The following is a 22760-nucleotide window of genomic DNA, read 5'->3' on the forward strand; positions in this document are numbered from 1 at the left end:
AAAGGGTCAACCCACCCAAAAGAAAAATTAATGAAAAAGCAACCAACATCATATTGGATCGTTCCCACTCTTACATGCCAAAGTTTACTATTTACTGTATCCAGCACTTCCTGTTGGGGGTTTAATTTATAGGGCTGCAACTAACGATTGGTTTCATAATCTATTGGTCGGCCGATTATAGTTTTGATTAATCAGATGAAAACCTCAAAAAAGTGTGGTGTATAAATTTAGTTATATAAAGTTAAAAAATAAATAAATAAAAATAAAAAAAGACAATTTATTCTTGAATATCTATATGTAGAAGTAAATATAAATAACCAGCTTTATGGTTAGGGACCAAAATATCTAATCCACTCTGAGAATAACAGAAGAGATATATATGCACTATTAGAGGTTGAATCTGGTATATATCATCAGACTCAGAGATCAAGATTATAATAAGACCTAAAACACGGTTTTGCAGATTTTTAGACAGGACAGTAATATAATATTATGCATGGCAGATGCCCTTGTCATAGGCAGGTAGCTTGATTATAAGGTGCCTGCTGTCACTAAGGCATTTAGTAGCAGCACTATGCTTTTTGTATCACCTGTGATGATGGGGTTAAAAAACAAAAATTAGCCCTTATAGCACAAAAACAGCAGACAATCACTGGAACTATAAGGGTTTTATTTATACTGTGAAACAGTGAAAGTAATAATGTATAACCTATATTTATATATATACATACACACACACACACACACACACACACACACACACACACCACACACACCGTATAATAATAAATATACCCAGAAGTAGGCTATTTTAACAGGGAGTTCGACATGAAGCTATATGAAGGGTAGAGGGGGGATATAAATCCTAAATATTAAAGTAGTATTAATCACTTGCCGACAGGTCACGTTGACCGTACTGCGGCAAAGTGGCTCGATTTACGTCGCTGGACTCCTCCCCCTGTAGGCGGCGCTCTCGTGCCGCTGGAGGCGCGCTCCCGCTGTTTTCAGTCACAGCGGGAGTCGGGCCAGGGGAGGAACGGCGGCGATCGCCGCTGCTCTTCCCCGATCGTCGGGGAATCCAGTTTGGAGATCCGCCTGCTTGTGTAAACAGAGCGGGCGGATCTCCTAAGTGACAAGGAGTGACAGATTGCAGTGTTCAGCATAGCTGAACATGTGATCTGTCACTCAGTCACCTCCCCCCACACATGTCAGTAAGCACCAGGCATACATTAACCCCTACCTCTCCAATAAAAATAACCCCTTCCCAGCCAGTGTCATTTTTACAGTAACAGTGCATATTTATAGCACTGATTACTATAGAAATGTCACTGGTACCCCCAAAAGTGTCAAAAATGTCAGTCAAGGGTCTGAAAAAAAAAATCGCAGATCGCCATTACGCGTTAAAAAAAACAACACCAAAAATGACAGAAATCTTTCCCTTAGTTAGTAAAGGCAATAACTTTTGCACAAACCAATCAAAATATGCTTATTATGATTTTTTTTTTACCAAACATAGGTAGCAGAAAACAAATTGGCCAAAAATTTGAAAAAATTTAGATTTTTACTTTTTTTGGGGGGGAATTTCATATAAAAAAATGTTAAAAATATTGTTATTTTTTCAAAATAAACGCTTTTTTTTTGTTTATAGCGCAAAAATTAAAAATCGCACAGGTGATCAAATAACACCAAAAGAAAGCTCTGTTTGTGGGAAAAAAAGGACATAAATTTCGTTTGGGTACAGCGTCGCACAACCGCGCAATTGTCAGTTAAAGTCGCACAGCGCCGAATCGCAAAAAGTGGCCTGGACGTAAGACAGCAAAATCCTCCGGTGGTAAAGTGGTTAAAGGCTGAGACTTTTTTGCATGGATATAATAATTTTAAATATAATGCACAATACTGGTAAACGTTTACTTTAAACGTGATTGTAATGCCTTAAATTACCTCCAGTCCATTGGCCTCCAGCTTCTCTGGGTTCAATGCTGATATTCCCTGCACAGAGCCCTTATGTAAAATGTTGGATTTTTAAAAAAATAACAAACATGTCATACCTACCTGCTCTGCAATGGTTTTGCACAGAGCAGCCTGGATCCTCCTCTTCAGGGGTCCACTACTCATGCTTCTGGCTTCTCTTGCCTTAAGAGTGCCCCTATAGCAAGCAGCAAAGTATAGTATAGAGTGCCCCTATAGCAATGTAAAAAAAACTTCTGCCTTTAGAATCACTTTAAATAGCCTCCTTCTCCTGCCCGGGACTACATGTCCCAGAAGCATTGCTCCTCATACATTTACAAGTTCTGAGGCACTTACTGGCATGTCTGAACGGTTTACTGAGCTGTATGTGTGCTGCAATGAGTATACTGACATGTATGAACACTGTAATGAGCTGTATGTGTGCTGTAATGAATATACTGACATGTATGAACACTGTAATGAGCTGTATGTGTGCTGCACTGTGTATAATGACATGTATGAATGATGTACCGAGCTGCAGGGGCGTAACTACAGGGGTTGCAGGGGTTGCAATCGCTACCGGGCCCCATGCTCCAGGGGGCCCGGTAGCAAACCAGTGGGTGAACTTCCAGGATTGCAAAGGTCACACTTGCGACCGGACCCTGGCATTGCACCACTGTGGGGAGGCCCCAAGATTGCAGGAAGTGGGCCCACAAGATTGCAGGAAGGGGGCCCACTGCAGAACTTGTGAAAGAATCCTGCTGCGGGACCGTAATAAAAGGCCATGCAACGAGTGTAAAGAGCCCCAGGATTAGTGGGAAGAGCCCTGGGCTTGAAGGTAAGGGCCCCCGGCCAGGGGTCTGGGGGGCCCTTCATGGTTTCTTGCATCAGGGCCCTTAAGGTTCTAGTTACGCCTCTGCCGAGCTGCATGTGTACTACAGTGTGTACTGACATATATGAATGGTGTACTGAACTATATGTGTGGTGCACTGTGTATACGGACATGTATGAATCGTGTACTGAACTATATGTGTGGTGCACTGTGTATACGGACATGTATGAATCGTGTACTGAGCTTTATGTGTGCTGCACTGTGTATACTGACATGTCTGAACAGTGTACTGAGCTGTATGTGTGCTGCACAGTGTATGCTGACATGTCTGAACAGTTTACTGAGCTGTATGTGTGCTGCACTGTGTATACTGACATGTATGGACGGTGTACTAAGCTGTATGTGTGTTGCACTGTGTATACTGACATGTATGGACGGTGTACTAAGCTGTATGTGTGTTGCACTGTGTATACTGACATGTATGGACGGTGTACTAAGCTGTATGTGTGCTGCACTGTGTATACATACTGACATGTATGGAAGGTGTAATGAGCTGTATGTTTGCTACGCTTTATTTCTTGATATGTAAACAAATAATTAATTCTGTGTGTAGGCCAACCAATTGTCCAACCAACTAATTGATAATGAAAATAGTTGACTACTATATTTATAATCTCGTTGTTTCAGCCCTATACATTTCTTACACCTTATAAAGAATATGAAGCAGGAGCAATGACATTCTATAATGGGGGAAGAGGGCTATAAGACAGGAATGTGTGTGGCTAAATACTGCTGTTGCATTCCATGAGCAGTCACTGTTTGAACCTACTATCAAAATCTTAAACAATAATAATTGCCATTCCTCAAAAATTGTGTACAATTTAAGTACAGATCCCAGAGGGCCCAGCTATAAATAATGAAGGTCATTCTGGGCACAAATGTGGAGCTAAAAGCAGACATCGCTATTACTTTCTGTGGCCAGGCAATCATGTAGAGAACATTTCAAAAGGTGCTGGGAGTATCCAATAAGAATAAGAGTAACCATGGCAATAAGAAAATGGAGTACTATCCATCTGAGGTCTTTATTTATTATAGAAGAGAACAGTAGAGGCCAGATTACATCACTGTATTTGTAAACCATAGTTATCCATTAAAATAAGATTTTAATGTAAAAATGTTAGTCCATTGAGGGACAAAAAAAATACAGTTGGGTTATATGGCTGCCTACACACTGGCGAAAAAAAAGTTGTAAGCCAGCCTCTTTAGAACTTCTTCCCAGAATGCCTCATTTTGTGAGCAATCACTATCTATGGCCAAAAAAAAAAAAAAAACACAAATGAGCAGGACCTGTGTCCTTCAACGTAAAGAAAAAAAAAACAGTAATTCCAAAAGTCTTATTTTCTCTATTGTCAATTGAGGGACACAGGATTTTGGAAACAGGACATCCAAAAGCTGTCCAACTGAGGGTTGGGCAATAGCCACAGACAGGCCCAAACAAATTTGGGAACCATCTGTATCTACCTGAAAGAACCATGGGCTCCATGGGCTCCACTAGCGAAAGGCTGGAGACCAACACCCAATAACCCACCAAAAACAGGTCGAAAAAACACACTACCTGATCTACAGGAAAGCAGACCAAACAACAGGATGTGGTAAACAGGAAAAACTCACTGGGCCAAGCCCCTTAGTGGGAAATTTGTACAAACAAAACAAGTCCAACAGAAAAGACAAGCCAGTGAACAACAGAAGACTCAGGCCCAGCATTTTTAACCTTTGGAATTTAGGGAAAGAATGATCCATGATAAAGAAGTTGCCTGATCAGACAACCGATCTTCTATAAGATAACAGTGGTAGTAAAAAAAAAAAATGACCCGCAAGGCTGGTAAAAAAAAAAAAAAAAGGTACCAACCCTGAAGTCCACCTGAAGGAGAAGGTAAGGTGAGTGAGCAGTAAAACACACAAAGGGTAGGCATTAGGGAAAGTATACACAAAAACACCAGAAACAGATGAATGATCTTCCTACCAATACCCAGGGGTTCACAGACAACACTGTAAATTATATAACCCCCTACCAATTACATGATTCTAAAAAATCATCCAAACCACCCTGGATCAGAAGAACATCCACAGCTGAAGAGCAAGAGGTAGGAACCTTATTCACACCACTTAAAACATGTGCCTGAGTGGGGGCAGGAAAGATGAATGGAGGGTGCTTCCTCAGAAGAATGCAATTCAGCCTCAGATGAAGGACCTACCGCAGTGATCAGGACTCACAGAGGCCTCCGGATTTAAACTATCCCCTATAATCGAGACCTGCAGCAGGGTTCCAACATTTTCTCCCTGCTGATTGTCCAGGGAGTACATGGCCATCCAATGATGGACACTTTAATGCAAGCAGAAAAGAAGGAGCACTCACGTCTCAAACCCTCACCCTTCAATGTAGAGACTATTCACTGAGGCCATCCAGAAGGCAATGCCTTTTCTCTAGATGAGACAGTGTGGTCAGGAAAGATACACTAAGCACCATCCAGGGAAGGAAGTAGGTCCCTAAACCCGTTTCAGGAAGAGTTCCTATACCTTCCTGGAGGTAAAAGTCCTGCAGTGATCAGGTGAAGTCTTATTAAGATCAGATCAATATTGACCCACAAAAGAAGCCCCTGATGAATCAGGAAATGTTCTTGGAAGCCAGACAATGGTCCCAAGCATGAATATACACCCACTAACAAAGACCTCCAAGAGTGAAGGGAAGGGACCAGCAGATTGCCTGGGACTTCTTCCATCCCCCAATTACCCCACAAACCATGAAAGGGGAACATGGGGTAATTTCTTTGGACAGATAAGAAAGAGGTCAAAGGTCCACAGAGGAGGATTAACATAACGAGAACCTGAGCTGAACAGCCCCACCTGTTGATGACCCAAGGTTACCAGTGCTAGACACCTGAAAATCTGAATCCAGATGAGCTCTGCTGACAATGGGTCTCTTCGTAATGGTCAGACTGCAATAATCCAGGAAACTGACTGTTTCACAACACGATGCCATACAAAAAAAGAGGGACAAATGCTGCGGCAGGACACTAAAGGGCCAGGTCTGTACTAGAGAAGGAAACAGTAGGAACTGGTCCATGTTGACCTTGTAGATCAAGTGGTCCTCAGAAAAAGAGGTAGAGCTCCTGCAGGGAGCAGTTTAAATCTGAATGGGATTCCACTCTCAATGACAAATGTCTACCAGAGTAGGAATCCGAGATCCCAGGGTGTGGGAAACCCACACAAACCAAATGCACAATGTCACGCAACATAACAGAATAGTGGAAAGAGTGATGTCCAATTCAAAGGTCTAGACTGAAGCACCCAAAATTCTGGAAAGGTAAACTACCATGGAACCCAGCTGGATGAAAGAAGAGCTCACCAGTGGTGGAATAAGGGTGCACATTCATGCAAAAGGCTGACCACAAGGGTTAGATGATATATGGCAGTGAGCCTGAGTGGGAGGTATACTCTAAATGGCTACAGGCTACCACTACTGTAGATGAAGGAAAAGGATGGGGTTTATCCACTCCTTACAAAGATTTCCTGCATTGAGGTAGGAGTATGCTTTCATTACCAGGGGTGTTGCTAATGGCAGTGTCAATAAGCTTTGAAAATACAACAAAAGGGTAGCCAAATCAGATGTTAGTCGACCATATTATTGGTGCCCCAGCCAGAGTGCCCTATGCATGTGTTTAGATGCTTTCAAGAAGCTATCACAACTAAAACACAAGGCTCCAGGCATTTTCTCAAAGTGCTCTGAAAAGAGGGACAATGCCAGCCAGGGTTCCTCTTTAGGGGATGTCACCTATTCTTTCATGATTTAAAAGCCTAACGTCACTGTCAAAACAGGATAGAGAGTCACTCCAGTTAATTCAAAGTTGGATCTAAGAAGGGGATTTAACTGTGTCAAATGAAATCCCAGGAGGTAAAAACACCATCAACACGTTTAATAAGTATGCCTTTTAACATACCGGTAGATCATTGAAGCTTCCATGGTGGGGAGAGACCACCAAGTTTTAAATTTCCCATCCAAGGGGAAAAGCTTTGACATACTTTCAGGAGGGGTCCATAGGGTGTTCTTAGTCTACATAGAGGGAAAATGTAAACAATGGGTGTAGTAAGAAGGTCTTTGTGGCTGTAGGTGCTCCAAAAGATACAAGGCTAAGCCTCTAGATGCAAGATAGATTTCACTGCATCATTCAGGTTTGAGACAACCTCTTGTAAACCTAAATTATTTTTAGGTGGCTAAAAACAGCCTTCATCAGGCCTGCCTGACATAGCTGAAGAATGCTCAGATGATGAGGACTCTATACCAACAGAAGTGCCAAGTTCTGGATTACAGATGCCTGTTTGGCAGGTACCAGATAAACACCCCGAGATCCAATAGGGAAGTATGAGCTAAGGCCATCTGCAACAGCCAGACTGTCCTTGATGTGCCAATGAGAAGACAGATTGCACTGCACAGCGGAAAGAAACTATGCCCAATATGAGGCAAGGTCTTGGGCACTCAGAAATGCAGGCAACTGGTTACACCAGAGTATGTGCCATGATTCTGGACCCAGGAAATGGTCCACGGCTAACCAACATAGTACAGTTGGGTCTACAAGGTACCTGAAGGTAACATTACAGGCTAGCCCCACAGTCCTCCTGCTGGGGATATGCCAATTTGCATAGCTGCTATGTAGAGACAGTACAAGCAGCAATGTGAGAATCTTTATCAAAGTAATCAAGGAAAAAATATCAATGGTGCAATAACTCGACTGTAACCAAAGAAAAATACTACACGATAGAAGGGCTGAAGAAAAGGTATCCCAACTCCAAGAACACAAATTTTTTTTTACCTATTTACCTATTTAACCCAAACTCCTGTACAAAAGTAAATATATTCTATATATGAGATAGAAGATAGCTCATACCGTGCACCACATCCCCAAAAATCAAATAGACATTGTATAGGTAGGATAGGATTGAAAAATCCCATCCTACCTATACAATGTCTCCGTCTGTATAAAAGTGTGGCTGCAGGGCGGGGAATGCTTCAGCTGAAAATGATTTGCAGATTAAAAGTAACAGCTTCCTAGTGGGTTCTTTCACGTAAGTTCGGAAATGCATCTGAACACGCCCAAACCCATTCCTAGTGAACATCAGCGTGGAAAGTTTAGTAACCCTGAGCAATCAATAACTAATAACAATCCTGAATAAAAGCTGAAGTTTTATTTATTGCTATAGGTTAGTCCACATAATTAATATCTTGATAAGTAAGGCTAATGTTGCTTTAAAAGGCTAATTTCAACCAAAACTGGAACTTCCGTTATGCATTACACCCAATTGCTAAAAAAAAGCAAAATTACAGTGTTGTGATTCCCGGTAGTGCAGCAGAATTAAATATTTTATATTAAAATTTCACACTTGGGGTCTCCAAAAGGCAAGTAGCCATGAGTGGCCACCCAAATCTGAAATATCAGTTTTTAGTGATTGCAGCCTTTGGTAACATATAATCACTCATAGCATACAACTACAGTATCCTCAGAAAAATAAGCACTCGGTTCAGTTGTTGCAAGTGATTCAAGAAGCCAGAATCCCTCTGTTCCTTACGTCTTCTGTAGATTGCCAACGTTTTCCTTTATCCTGAAAAGGGACAGAGAACTGAGAATTATTATTTTGTACCCTTTAACCTTTTTAAACATGGTCAGGGACAGTTGTTTTAATTCTGTTTTTTCCTATACTTAAATGGAGAATACATTACATACAGTATGTCAAAAAACATGAAAGACCAACTTTGAGCTAGCAAAGCTTTAAAAATTCACTTTAGGCTGCCCACTGAGCTTCAAATCCCTCACCAAGAATGGTGGGCAGTGAGGGTATTGGAAAGCTAAAGTATTCTCTTTTCTATGGATGAAAAGGAATGAGAATTTTCAATACTACCAATTGCTTGTTACTTCTTAATAGTTAACACCTACGTTGCCCAATCCAGTATGTTACATCCCTTGTTTTAACTGAACTAGGATTTTAGAAGTTCTAGGGGTTCTTCTTTTGCACTGACTACTTTGGAGCCATAGCTGATATCCTTTCTCCACAGCCATACCTTAGCCACAGCCCAAATCCCACAGCTCTGGGCCAAACTCCTACTCCACAGCCTTAACCCAAAACCCTAGGCCCAGGTTAACTGAAAGCGCTCGACAGCCATGGCCCAAATCCCTACTCCATGCCCAGAGATCAAATATGTAGTGCATGGCCATAGCCCAAACCCTTTTCTGGAACCATATTCAAATCCTTACTCCATAACTGAAGCTTGAAAGTCACAGCTTAGGCCTCTACTCCAAAGTAGTAACTGAAATCCTTATCTGAGCCAAAGCCCTTGTCCACAGCCCAAATCCCTAGTCCACAGGCATAGCCCAAATCCCTACTCCATCGCCATTGCCCAAATCAGTGATATTCTGAAAATTACAGTGGCTTTAGAACCTGGTGACATAACTGCTATATTTTACAGTGACCATGCACTGCTGTTTGGGTTAAATATATATATAGCACAGTATAGAAGCCTAGCAGGCATTAACATAATTTTGTCAATGCAACTACCAATCTGCCTAATACTCAAATACTGGAAAGAATAAGTACCCGGTTCTCAGTTTTCTTCTTACTGTTCACATAATAGTGTTTAATGGATGCGTGTGCAAATAGTGTTTAATGCATAAAGGTTTTAAGAAAAAGAATACACCAAGTAACACTTTTACCTACTTAAGGTGGAACTCCAGTGTTCAGTCACATCCTACCTATACAATCACCATGCCAAAACCTTTCCAGAACTACAGGTAGCCAGTTCTTTACAGATTCCAGAGTTCACACATAAATCTTATAGGTAATGGTTCTAATTCTACATCACTTAATCAGTGCAAAAAAAAAGAATATATAAACAAGTATCTTAATACTCACATACTGAAAAGAATAAGTACCCGGTTCTCAGTTTTCTTCTTACTGTTCACATAAGAAAACATAAAACATGTAAACTTCTGCTAAAATTTAAGGTTGATTTTACTACTTAATAGATGAGGCATCCCCAGAGCACTCTCACTGCACTGACCTGTCATTAATGCCTCCTTCATTGATGGGAATGTTATTGAGATCTGTCAGCTTCAGGAAGTCCTCATTGAAGTAGTAGAGCTGGAGGATGCAGGCCAGGAGAAAGGATGAGGGCATCAGTATGCCAGCAAATAGCTCCACAGTGCTGTACTGCTCCAAGCCAATGTCCTTCAGGCTGCAGGTTCATAAAGATATAAGAGAAAAGGGCCAAATATCACAAACTTTGAATGCAACCTCTATGTCTACACTGCATTTTTTTGGTCTGTCTACTCATAAATGAAAGTGCTTGTGTCAGAAGACTTTTTTCCATGCCAGAGTTCCCTTTTCCTTTACAACCCAAAAGCAGCTTAAGGGCCTGTGTTGACAGGCTTTTGTTTACTTCAAAAGGGTTTTGAATTCTCATACAAATAAATGGGAATGCAAAACCTGCTTCAAGCAGAGAGATTTCTCAATGAGCTCAAAATTATCTCAACTTGATGTTGAATTTATGCCATTAACATAAGCTTTAACCTCGTTGACAAGGGTCCTAAATCAGGTAAATGCAGCTTATAAAAAGGCATTTGCAGGTTAGGAGGAGGTCAACTGCAGTTAAAATATCAATCAATTGACTTTGAATGATCTGAGAAGTATCTCAAATGGATGTCAAATGCAAACAAAATGTACCTGAAAGCAAATTGCATTTTCCCATTGATAAGAGCCCGAAGATAGCAAGCTAATACGCTTGCTGTCTGCCTATCTGCTATATATATACATTATGTTGTTAAGATCTCAGCACTCTTAGAAACTAGTAAGATCATTATAAGGTGCCACATTCTCACATTTGCGTGTCTCACTGTTATTAAAGAAAAAAGTGCTGCTTAAAAAGATGAAACTCTAAAAGAAAGAGCTAAGCCAGGAGCTTTGACTGGGAAATCGCACGTCTTATATATTCAAGAGATTTGAAGAGCTAGTAGGTCACCCACATGTACCCACATTATGCATATTGAAATTATCAATTTCAAGTTGATCTAAATGTGCAAATAGTGTTTAATGGATAATGGTTTTAATAAAAAGAGTACACCAAGGTATACTTTTACCTACTTAAGGTGGAACTCCAGTGTTGGTTTTGGAGTGTAGTTTAGAAACGCTCTTAGATTTTCATTGCTGTCTGTGGCCCCTACTAGGGGAGGTTTATGTTTTTTTATAGCCAAATCTTCAGAACAATAAGAAGAAATATAAAAAAAATAAGGGTAAATCCCACCTTTGACAGCTGTCACCATATGGCATTTTTCAAAAGCAAAATTCTGAATTTCCTCCCTCTTTCTGTCTTAGTGATTACTTCCAATGCAACAGAATGTGAAAAACCCAGGAGGGATGCAAACAACAAAACCTGTTCGAGACCAAGTAACTCATTCCCTTTCTGTGCAAAATCTACATTTTTGCTGGATTTGCCCTTTTTAATTCTCTCTGCCGTTTGACTCCTAAACACACAATACTGGCCCAAATATATGGAGAATTTATAATAGAATAGATCTATCTTCTAGATCTAGAATATAATAGATCTATCTTCTCCATAGATAAGTTCTTGGAGAGACACAGGAAGTCTTAAACCTTCAGGTTATACTGGCGCCTACAGGAGGATTGATCAAAAGCTCACAAAACCTCAGAAAGGTGGGCCCTGTATCTCTCAATGGACTCCATGAACAGGATTTTACAGTGAGTACAAAAATCCTATTTTCTTTGTGGACAATAGGGGATACAGCAGTCATAAACCTTCAGAATGTCTAAAAAAAAAAAACAATACGATTGAGGGGTGGGCAACAGAGCAACCATTTACAAGCCCATGGTAAACCAACTAGGGGCTGCTTGCATGACTGCAGCATGTGAACACTCCTGTCAACTGCCCTTGCAGCTTAAAAGGTGTGTGGCTGAAGGGCACAAAAACACATCTCAACCATGCATTTTTAATGCCCCCCCAACCACAAGTCTAAATGAGCCCTTAGTGTAGAGCATGCTGGGAGAATCCAGAACAACGGGACTGTCCCCACCGTGGTCTAAAATCAGAAATGTTGCAGCCACAGTGAGGTAGGAATCGTACAGGCTCCTGATCAGAAACAAGGCCCCAAGTACTCAAAAAAAACAGGGTCAGGTGTCTGAAGGTGACCAAAGCCACTGTAGGCTGGCAACTGGAATTGATCAAACATCAAAGTTCCACATGGCTCTTTGCAGCAGGACCAGCAGTAGTGAAATGCTGCCTCAATGCGGTTTGGTGGGAAAGCATACAGAATGTGCACACAACCCAGCAGAATGACATCAGATGATGTACACTCTCCATAGCAAAGTCAGTAAAAAGCCAGTAATGCCAGTGGCTCTGGACCTGGAAAGTGCCTCACAGCTAACTTACCCAGTACCGGTCTGCAAAGCACCCACACAGAGCCCAAAGGTCACTTCCAGGCTTACCCTATAATGTCCAGTCCAGCGAGGTCTAGATGTGGTACAGTTCAAATGCCAGGCTGAGCCCAATTGTGCCAAAAAACTGCATTTGGTGAGAAACACTAGCAGCAATATGTAGAAGAGGGTTAGTTGAAGAATAAAGGTTGGTAGAAAGTTACAAGTTAGTCTTTAAAACAGCAGAGCTGGAAAAAAGAAGTCTATCCTCCTAGGACCCTAGGAAATAACTGAGTCACGCAGGTAGTAGGATGGCTATACACTAGCATGGTCTCTACAGTTTTTGTTTGCCAGTGTCCAATTCTCCTGTAAGCAGCAGTAAAACCAAGGGTTTAAGACTTTCTATGCCACACAATGGATACGAAAGAAAACAAGTTTACTAATACAAGCAGATACATTACAGATCTTGAAAGCATTTTGTTTTCTTTTGTAAAATGTCTACAAGAGCAATATTGAAGAAAAACAGACCTCACCATGTTCATTGACTTCGTGCTTCAGTTTGAGGATGACGAAACATAGTTCCTAATTTTGTTTTAATTCTTTCAAAACTGCCCAACAGTCACCAACATGAAGACCCCATTAATATTGTTCTTTCATAGAATGGGTTGTAGATTCTCTAAAATTGCATTGGGGTTATATGGACAGTTTAGATGAAGGTATCTTTCTGAAATGTTCTATGAAAACATGTCCAGAATGTCTTTGAATGGCTCATTGCTTCCACAATTTTGGAACCACACAATTATTTTAATCTCTCCCCAATTCCTACATATGTACCCCAAAGTGCCTGATTTTTTTTATTTTTCTTTGTATTTGGGCGGAAAAAAAAATCTATGTGCCCTTTGTAAAGCTGAACATTTGAAATGTAAAATGTAAAGCTTCTCCTTACCCTTCCTCTGACATGCCCAAGATCTGGAGGAAAAACCCAGATATGGTCTTGAACTGATAGACATAGACAGCAATGAGGACCACCATAGAATAGGAAACCACTGTAATCCAGAAATACTTCAGGATTCTCCTCCACCATTCATAATGAATCTAAAAATGAAGCAAAAAAATGAATAGCAAAAGCTTAAACTTGGTTTTGTTAACAAGTTGCAAATAGGGTCAATCTTAAAAAACAGGTTGGTCCCTTAAAAGGACAATTTAAGGAAGAGCAGTAGGATGAAAAATGTCTACCCAAACATCGTATTTTAGTTGTTTTTTACACAACCTCATATCAAAAAAGAGTGAGCGGGACCTCACACATTACATGCATGAAGTAAGCAACTCATGTAAAGATGTAAAAAGTTAGTGGGACATCTACGTAACCCAGGCAGACTGATGGTTTGCAGACATAAATGGCACACTTAATACTTGTCTGCAACAAATAGCAGACATCTCCGGAGATTTACTCTTCCTTAAACGAATACTGTAAAATTAGAATAAGGCTGCAGTGAGGCAACAATTCTAGTGGAAATGCAACTCCTTACAGTGGGCATTCAGGCAAGGGTTATCATAAGGAATATTATCCAGCCTTCTGTCAATCTATCCATCTATGTATGGACTGCAAGGTTTAAAAAAATCCCTTATACCACGCATGAGCAGTCCTAAACCCATACCACTCTTCTCATTCAAAAGCCAAACAAACTTTAGGACCCATTCACAATAGCCGCACACTAAAATGCTCAGTTTTAGCATGTGGGCTGGAGTCCATTGTGACAGGTAGTGAGGGGAGATGTAATGCGTTATTCGAATGTACAGCACTGTTTACTTTTACTTTTTTCCTTTTTTCTTTTCTTTATTGAAGTGTGCCAAATTTACATTTCTTTCATAGTTTCTGCACAGCAGCACGTTGCCATGTGTTTCAGTAACCTGCAGTGCCATCTGATGCACTGTGGGAAAAATGCAGCATGTCATTTTTCAGCACCACACAGTTTTTTCCTATGTATCCTTGTGGTGGATATGGACATAACAATCAATTCTGTAAAACAGCAAGGTACATGCAGCAACAGAAAAAAAAAAAATTATAGACTATAATTTCTTAGTAATAATTTTAGCCTCTTTTCTTAGGAACTCCTGTGCCCTGACTACTAAAAATGTACTGTATTGCTTGACTCACCTTGTACAAGGACACACAGAAAAGAAACAGCACAATGTAGAGGATCTTGTACACCACAACCTTGCCGCTAAAACTGATGACGAAAAACATGGCACTACAGAAATAAATCCAGTACTTCACCAGTGTACCCCGCACCAACAAGCCAACCATCTCCATGAAGGCATTTGGGGGTTCTTCTGTCTCTGCAAGTATAAGAAAAAAAAATGCATATTAGATGCAATTCACAGACCTTTATTAATGGGTTAAGAATCTTTACTTTGTCCATGGTACTGCATTTTTCAAAGCTTATTGGATATAGCTGAAAACACCAGGCACTTTTTTGAAAAAGGAATCACTATTTTTATGTATTATCTTTGCGAAATGGCTTTCACATATAAAGTACCAAACTCTGAAACAAAGGGATTTCATGCATATGACTGCTGGTGAAATATGTATGCTTCCGCAGAGACTGAGGAAAGTAGATGTGTCCAGTATCTCTTCCATCTCTTATCCAAAGATTGAATAGTGGAGAGGTGGAAACCTAGCACCCATGTAAACACAATATAGACAGCACATTCTCCATTATAGTGCTCACAGTCAAGACAGATTGCAGCAAATAACTATCTAGAGGATGAGTCTAAACTCTAGTTGTTAATCCCATTTGACAGCATTCCTACCTCTGTCCATAACTAAGGGGTATTACTCTTACTGATGTATTCTGTATAATGTCAGATTAATGCAAAATTAATCAAGAGAAGAATGAGACCTTCCAGTGATGGAGGCATCATGTGGACACACTTGGAAGCTAGAGTGTCAAGGTGTTCCAAAATACAAGTATGGAGCAAACGTATAGTGGTTCTAAATTCAAAATGTTTTTCACCTCAATGCATTCCCTGCGTTAAGATAAAAAACGATCCACTACCTGTTCTCCCTTACCCACATCCCTAAACACTCACCTGGCTCCTGTCACCGTTCCAGTACTGTCTTGGCTGCAGCACTGCTCCACTCACTTCTTGCTTTCACAAGGAGACACAGAGAGCAGTGGGAGCCATAGTAAAACTCCTAAAAAGAGGAAGCAGGGAGTGGCTTACTGGGCTGCATGTGCATGGGCGCACACAGCCCAGCTCAGAAGCGTGCAAGCTGGAGTGGCCTCTTAAAGCCATTAAGGGTAGTTTCTGCACTACTTTTGGTGACTTTGGGGGCGATTTTAATAGACATTTGTGCATGAACCCTTACTATCACTTTAATATTTGTTTAATTTAGTGGACAAAACTATAGAGTTTAACTGTTTTACAATATTGTGAAGTTAGAGCTGATGTGGATGCAAACCCAGTCATTAAACCTCATATAGCTTTTGCTAAAATAATACCTGGTAATCTTACCTGAAGCACACTGTCGAGCATTTGCTGTTAGTAGGGTGATAATACTTTATCCCTGTCTTTCCTGCATTGTCACTTTGTCACATGCACTTGTGGTGGATTCTTATGCTCCCTGCTGATTGGAAAGCTCTAGCTTCCACTCAGCAGGTGGTGTTCTGGATATTTGCAAAGAGACTACAACTTCCATACAAAGAACATGACCTGTTATCTGCAACATGTTGGCAGAAGACAGCCTTTTCTTCTCAGGCTGTGGCCGATTTCTAAAGAAAATTATTTTACACACCTTATGTTTTTATCACAATGGAATGTATTTAGCTGATTAAAACTGAGATCAGTTGGGCTATATATCGGTTACTGTAAGTTATTTAAAATTGGAGTTTGAGATTCTACTAAAACTAACATTTATACACTCTTCCAAAGAAATGTGTTGTGCACTTACCACTTTCCTCAACTAAAACTTCTTTTAGAGATTCTTGATCTCCTTCAATTTCCCGCTCTTTCAAGTTCTGCCGCAACAGTACCCAGAATATAAGAGCATAGAAGATCTGGAAGAAAAATGATTCACTACTAACCCATTGCTATTTTACCTCCTAGGCAAAACCAAGAAAAGTCATACTAATGCTAAAGAGAGTTATTAGCCTCACCTTCAGTCCAAGGTGCCCGCATGGCATGGAATATGGTTTCAGATCAAAGTCGATGAGGACAGCTGTGGGGATGCCAGGGAACAGCTCTTCTTGGGAAATGTTGAGACCAACAAAAAAGTTCTGAATGACCAAAATGTTGGCGTAGGAAGCCAAGAAAGGAGCACTTAGCATGGCGTAGCGGCGACGGTCCCGCATCATCCAAATAACACATGACCATATTAATAGAACAAATGTTAACCAGCTGTTATGAGTTATGCTCCAAATCTAAATAAAAGACAGAACAACACAACTTGGGCTAAAAATCAGGCAAAACATGAGTAAATCTTAGAAGCACAAAAGAATAAATCATTTTAAAGTAAATACATTGCATGTGGCTGTTTTAAAGCATTTAAAACAATTACAAAACTAAATAAAGTCACAGTGGGAAAACCCAGTAACTTGTCTGAATGCTGTTGTTCAATGCACTGTTTGGTAAAAGATGTACCACAAATTTTGACCCTCTTTAATCCCTAAAGCCGGTCTTATACTTTGTGCTTTGTGGATAACATTAGTTATGGGTTACAAATCAAGGCATGGAATTTCAGTACAGCTAAACTCAAATGGCAGGTACAGCAAAAAGATGCCAAATCACCTGACCCGTTGTGTAAGTTTACCTTATCTCAGATAAATAATCTTGTTAATGAATCATGGACATTTAATATCTACATAAATCACAGTTTCTTACCATCATTACAATTAGTGCACTGACATAGCTCTGCCGCATGATAAATTGACCCAGCACAGCAATTCCGCCAGGTTTTTTCTCGAGTGTAGTGGGCTCCTCTGTTTCTATTTTTTCTAAATAGTAATTAAGGAAAACATTAAATATAATATAGAAATATACATATACATACATACCCAAAAAGAGTGGGGGAGAGACTAAGACACAAAATGATCAATATTGGCTACAATGCCCTAAAACACACTCTGCTGACTTCATACAGCACATACATAGAAAACTAAAGTAACAAGGGCATACATGTATATAGATGAATCTGCGTCAGATCAAGCCTGTGCTTTCAACCATCATCTGCAGTCTATGGCCATTTTAACGCTTGGGGTTTAATTAACCAGTTGATGGTCCTTTGAAAGTTCGAAGATCAGCAGCAGTGGGTGGTTCTATAGGGTTTTGTACTCAGTATAATAGGATTTTTGGAGTCCTCCTAGAACCCTTTCTTGGAGTCCATTAAGGAACACTGAAGTCTTAAACAATTGGATTATATGGCTGTCTACAGGAGGACTGGACACTGGCAAACAACAAAACCATAGACCAGGTCAGAATAGCGCCTCCTACTGCCAGCAGGCATGATCATAAATAAAGAGAAGTGGGACCTGTGTCCCTCAATGGACTCCAAGAAAAAGGACTTTTACTGCGAAAATCCCATTTCCTTTCTCATCCATTTAGGGACACAGGAAATATTAAACCTTTGGTATGTTCAACAGCTGAAAGGGGGGGGGGGGCAACACAGAAAACAAATGCTAATAGGCCAGAGAAAAGAAGCTAGAACTGTGAATCAAAGGGCCTTTAAAAAAAAGACCCCTCACCCGAGGGTGGCTTCAGATGAGGTAGCAATGTTCACCTGGTGGACAAAATATGAACAGAAGACCACATGTCTTGTTAATCTGAGGAACAGTTGCTTGATGCCAAAAACCCCAAAAACACTCATAAATCTAGTAGAGTGCACTTTGACATGAAAGGGTGGAATCTGATTCTTGAGACCATAAGCTTAGATGATGGTCTGGCCGAGCCACCTAGAGATGGTGGAACGAGAAGCTGGCACACACTTACAGGGCCCACCTTGTAGAGGTAATGGCTACAAGAAACACCACCTTGTGAATGAGAGGAATGTTTCCAATGGGCTTAAACAGTGGTTTCCGAAGCGCAGAGAGAAACAAAATAAAATATTATGGAGTCACTGAGAATTAGACAGGGATGGCTACATAGCAGACCCCCTGTACAAAGGTCCTAATCAAAGAATGAGAGGCCAACAGACTCTAAAACAGAACAGAAATGGTAAAAAAAATAAAAAATAAAGTATCCCTTGATAGTTTTCAGAGCCAGACATTATTTCAGACTTAGCTGAAGGAAGGAGAGGATTCGTCCCACCCATAATTTCTGAGGGTAGAGCCCACAAGACTTATACCAAGTGAAGTATGCCTTTCATTACTAAAGATATACCTTATGAGAAGTAGAATTCCTAGCTTTAGCATGGCGGGAACCATAGAGATGTCCCTGTCCCTTAGAACTTGGGTTTAAAAACCCTGCTTGTAGTGACAAGCAGGGTGGCAAATCAGTCCTTGCAACAGAAGATTCTGAGGATGTAGAGCCCATGAAGTGTCTGCCAGGAGTCCTACCAGGTCGACTAAAAACCACAACCACCTGACCAGTCCAGAGCAATGAAGATCACAGGATATGCCCTCCATCTTGACCCTGTAAAGTAAATGAGGAAAAAGTTATAGTTAGAAGCTTGGAGGTGAGCAATGAAGCAGCGAGTGATTTTCCAGTTTGTAACCCTGGGCTATCACCTCCTGCACTCAGGCATCATAGATGTAAGCCTTACAAGTGTCCACAAAGGTTAACAACTGTCACCTTCATTTTGAAAGTGGGGGTGCACCTGCATGTAGAGAAAGGCTTGACTTTTAGTGCCAGATCTTGCATGTAAAATTAAAGCCAAGCTTGATGTAGAGATTCAGGGAATGGAGACAATAAACTGAAGTTTTCTTTTTAATAACAAGGAGACTTTCCGGTCTGTTACTTAGGCTTATTCCACTGAGAAAGATGGGTGATTTTGCCACAGTAGCATCCTCAATGATGTTGTCAAAAGATTGTTGGAAGAGGCACTGTCTCTTAAAGTCCATGCAGCTCAAACACTTCGCACATCAAGGTTCTTTAGTCCAGCACTCCAGTCAATGTGCCCTACACATATTCAGTATCTCACAAAAGGGAGTACACCCCTCACATTTTTTGTAAATATTTGATTATATCTTTTCAACACTGAAGAAATTACACTTTGCTACAATGTAAAGTAGTGAGTGTACAGCTTGTAGAACAGTGTAAGTTTGCTGTCCCCTCAAAATAACTTAACACACAGCCATTAATGTCTAAACCGCTGGCAACACAGTTTTTGTAAATATAATACATAGTAATATAGTAATTTATAGTAATTTACAAAGATGTGAGGGGTGTACTCACTTTTGTGAGATACTATAAATTGACATGAGAAGGTACATTACTAGGTAACTGTAACTGTCAGTGTAAATTTTACACTACTGCCATGTGTTCCACGTGTTGTATAAGTGATAGATAAACTTCATAAGTGGCTAGATCTCCTAGGGATTGTGTTCCAAGTGTTGTATAAGTGATAGATAAACTTCATAAGTGGCTAGATCTCCTAGGGATTTTTGACCAGTCAGACATGGTTTGACAAAGTAAGGTCAGAGCCAGAATTGGATGAAGAACTGAATCCTCCAGCAAGAACAGAGCTCTAGGAATGCCTTCCAACTGCCTATCGGTTGCGTCCTCAAAGACAAGTGTGTCCTCTACCTGATTCTGATCAGAGCTAGCAAAAAAATTTGTAGTTTGGATAGAACGTGGCAAGACTGAGGTAAAAACCTAAGGAAAAAAGGGAAAGGGTTGGTCACATCTATTGGAGTCAGGGGGAGGACTCTGAGGACGGAACATGCTGTAACATCAGAGGATAAGATGATTTTAAGGCTGCAGACATTGGCACCGTCAGCAGGTGCACTGTAAGCGGCCTAGACCTGTTAGAAGAGTGTGAGCAGTACAATATATAGGCTCAGGGTAATAAGCCAGCCCTCAGGTATTCACAAAACCTGGACAACTGGTGATCAGTCACTCCAGGTGGGAAGCAGGAACCAAATGTTACATGTGGCTCTTTTCAAGCAGAAGCAGTGGCTTCCTTGACACTGAATGGGTGGTGAGGGTAAACACAGCGCAAAGGGCATGTGACACTCCACCCAGTGAATAATGTCAATACTCAGTCTCATAGTGTGGACGCCTTCTGCAGGGCAACCAGCTGCAGTGATGGGGAAAAGCACGCAGTAGACTATATGGATACATGAGAATACAGGAGTGCCCAAAAGTCACCTCCAGGCTATCCCCACACATCCAGTGCAAAAGGGCTTGGACATGGTACACCAAAAGCCAGGCATTTTGAGAAAAACATTAAAAAAGAAAAATACACTGATAAAAAAAATGAGTTAATCATACCAAAACAGAGCTGTATAAAAACTATCTATTCTACTAGGACACTAGCAAAAAAAAAAAAAAAAAAAACAAGGCCTGCTTGTAATGGTAGGGTTCAGAGAGATAGGTGTTGGGCGCTACTGACCGGAAGGGAGATCCACCAAAAAAGGCACAAGGGGTGTCCAATAAGTCCTCTTTATGAACTATCCAGATGGCCAAATACCAGGCAGCACTGGCGGTAAAACTCGGGAAATCCCGCTGGCAATAATAAGAGAGAGGGCAGGCGCCACATGTATTAAGCCAAAAATGTATTGCACGGTAAAACAATGTAGTGACTTACACTGAAAAAAGCACCAGTGTGCAATCCATGTCAAAGCGTCTATTCCTCACTGAACCGGTCATCCTCCGGCCCGGAAGTGATGTCATAGGAAGCTAGTCCACGGGGCTGGTTAGACCGGAAGCCGTCTGAAGAAGGAGCCGAGTGCGCATGCTCCGAAACGCGTTACGTCACTTCTGGTAGCCTGCGTTCCATTGCGGCTTCCGGTCTAACCAGCCCCGTGGACTAGCTTCCTATGACATCACTTCCGGGCCGGAGGATGACCAGTTCAGTGAGGAATAGACGCTTTGACATGGATTGCAGACTGGTGCTTTTTTCAGTGTAAGTCACTACATTGTTTTACCGTGCAATACATTTTTGGCTTAATACATGTGGCGCCTGCCCTCTCTCTTATCTTTGCTTGTAATGGTAGGGGTTATCCTGGGATGGCCTGAAGTTTTTTGCTTTAAAGTGTCCAATACTACTGTAGGTAACATAACCAAAATGTTTAATATTTTTTGTGTCCCTCAAAGGATAAGAAAGAAAAAGAAAAAAGCTACTCTGTGTGCTCATTGAAAGGGATAGGGGGCAGAAAATAAATAACTAAAGGAAGTTGAAGATTTAAGTTACTGCTCTCCTATTTACTCCACTTGATTTTTCACATGACGACACCTGAAAAGTTTGCTTTATGGACATTTTTCCACTTGACATAAATAGGGCTGAGAGTAACTAACTTCAAGAAACATGTACAGTTAAAAAGTGTGCCACTGCTGAGCATCCCTTATGAAAATACTAGATCCCTGGATGTTATGTTAATTCAATGCCATCAATGACCTGACTTCTAATCAACTAGCATTTTAAGAAGACAGTCAGCAATGGCAGCCCTTGTATTTGTCCCAGCAGTGGAAATGTAGTTTTAAAGAGCATCCCATGTAGGATGGAACGACACCTTATTGATGGAAATGACTGAACTTTAACCACATAACAACTGCCCGCCGCAGTTTTACTGCGGCAGGCAGCCACTCCTGGGCATAGCGACGTAGTACTACACTCGCTCAGGAGACTCTAGGGGGCGAGCACGCGCAGCCAGGTGCGCGCTCCCGCCCCACCCTGGGGAGCCAGCGCATGTGACTGGCGGCTCCGATGGCCGCCGGCCACTCGCAATCTCCGGCAGCAGAGGGAGAAAGACAGACGGCTGATGTAAACACAGCCGTCTGTCATTCTTACTGAAGTATTCTTAGAGGCTATTTGATCCTGCTGTATAGGATAGCCTGTCTCTGTGATTACTTCACAAACCATGCCCCCTGACAGTTAGAATCACGCCCCTAGGGACACACTTAACCCCTTGATCACCAGTAATGTTAACCCCTTCCCTGCCAGTGTCATTTTTACAGTAACAGTGCATATTTTTAGCACTGATTACTGTAGTAATGTCACTGGTACCCCTAAAAGTGTCAAAAATGTAAGTCTAGGGTCCAATCTGTCCGCCGCATTGTCGCAGTCCTGCAAAAAAAAAAAATCACAGATCACCGCCAATACTAGTAAAAAAAAAAAAACAAATAAAAATGACATAAATCTTTCCCGTAGTTAGTAAATGCAATAACTTTTGCGCAAACCAATCAAAATACTCTTATTGCGATTTTTTTTTTAGCAACAATATTTGGAGAAAACAAATTGGCCTAAAATGTTAAAAAACTTAGATTTTTTTATTTTTTTTTGAGAATTTCATATAAAAAAATGTGAAAAATATTGTTATTTTTTCAAAATTGTCGCTGCTTTATTGTT

At 40.9% G+C, this 22760-nt stretch overlaps 1 protein-coding gene across 1 annotated transcript in view; it reads right to left on the reverse strand.

The window, feature by feature from the left end:
* The window catches only part of LOC309566686 (piezo-type mechanosensitive ion channel component 2-like), a 141433-nt gene that overhangs the window by 99117 nt on the left and 19556 nt on the right, over positions 1 to 22760 (reverse strand). The window contains exons 12-19 of the mRNA XM_082271945.1: positions 17138 to 17250; positions 16414 to 16677; positions 16209 to 16314; positions 14412 to 14593; positions 13200 to 13348; positions 9888 to 10061; positions 9740 to 9781; positions 8402 to 8434 (exon numbers count right to left, since the gene is read on the reverse strand). Coding sequence (XP_082128071.1) covers positions 8402 to 8434; positions 9740 to 9781; positions 9888 to 10061; positions 13200 to 13348; positions 14412 to 14593; positions 16209 to 16314; positions 16414 to 16677; positions 17138 to 17250 — 1063 coding nt within the window. The remainder of the gene's footprint in view (positions 1 to 8401; positions 8435 to 9739; positions 9782 to 9887; positions 10062 to 13199; positions 13349 to 14411; positions 14594 to 16208; positions 16315 to 16413; positions 16678 to 17137; positions 17251 to 22760) is intronic.

The sequence above is a fragment of the Pelophylax lessonae genome (assembly GCF_965119305.1).
Source record: "Pelophylax lessonae genome assembly, chromosome: 11".
NCBI lineage: Eukaryota > Metazoa > Chordata > Amphibia > Anura > Ranidae > Pelophylax > Pelophylax lessonae.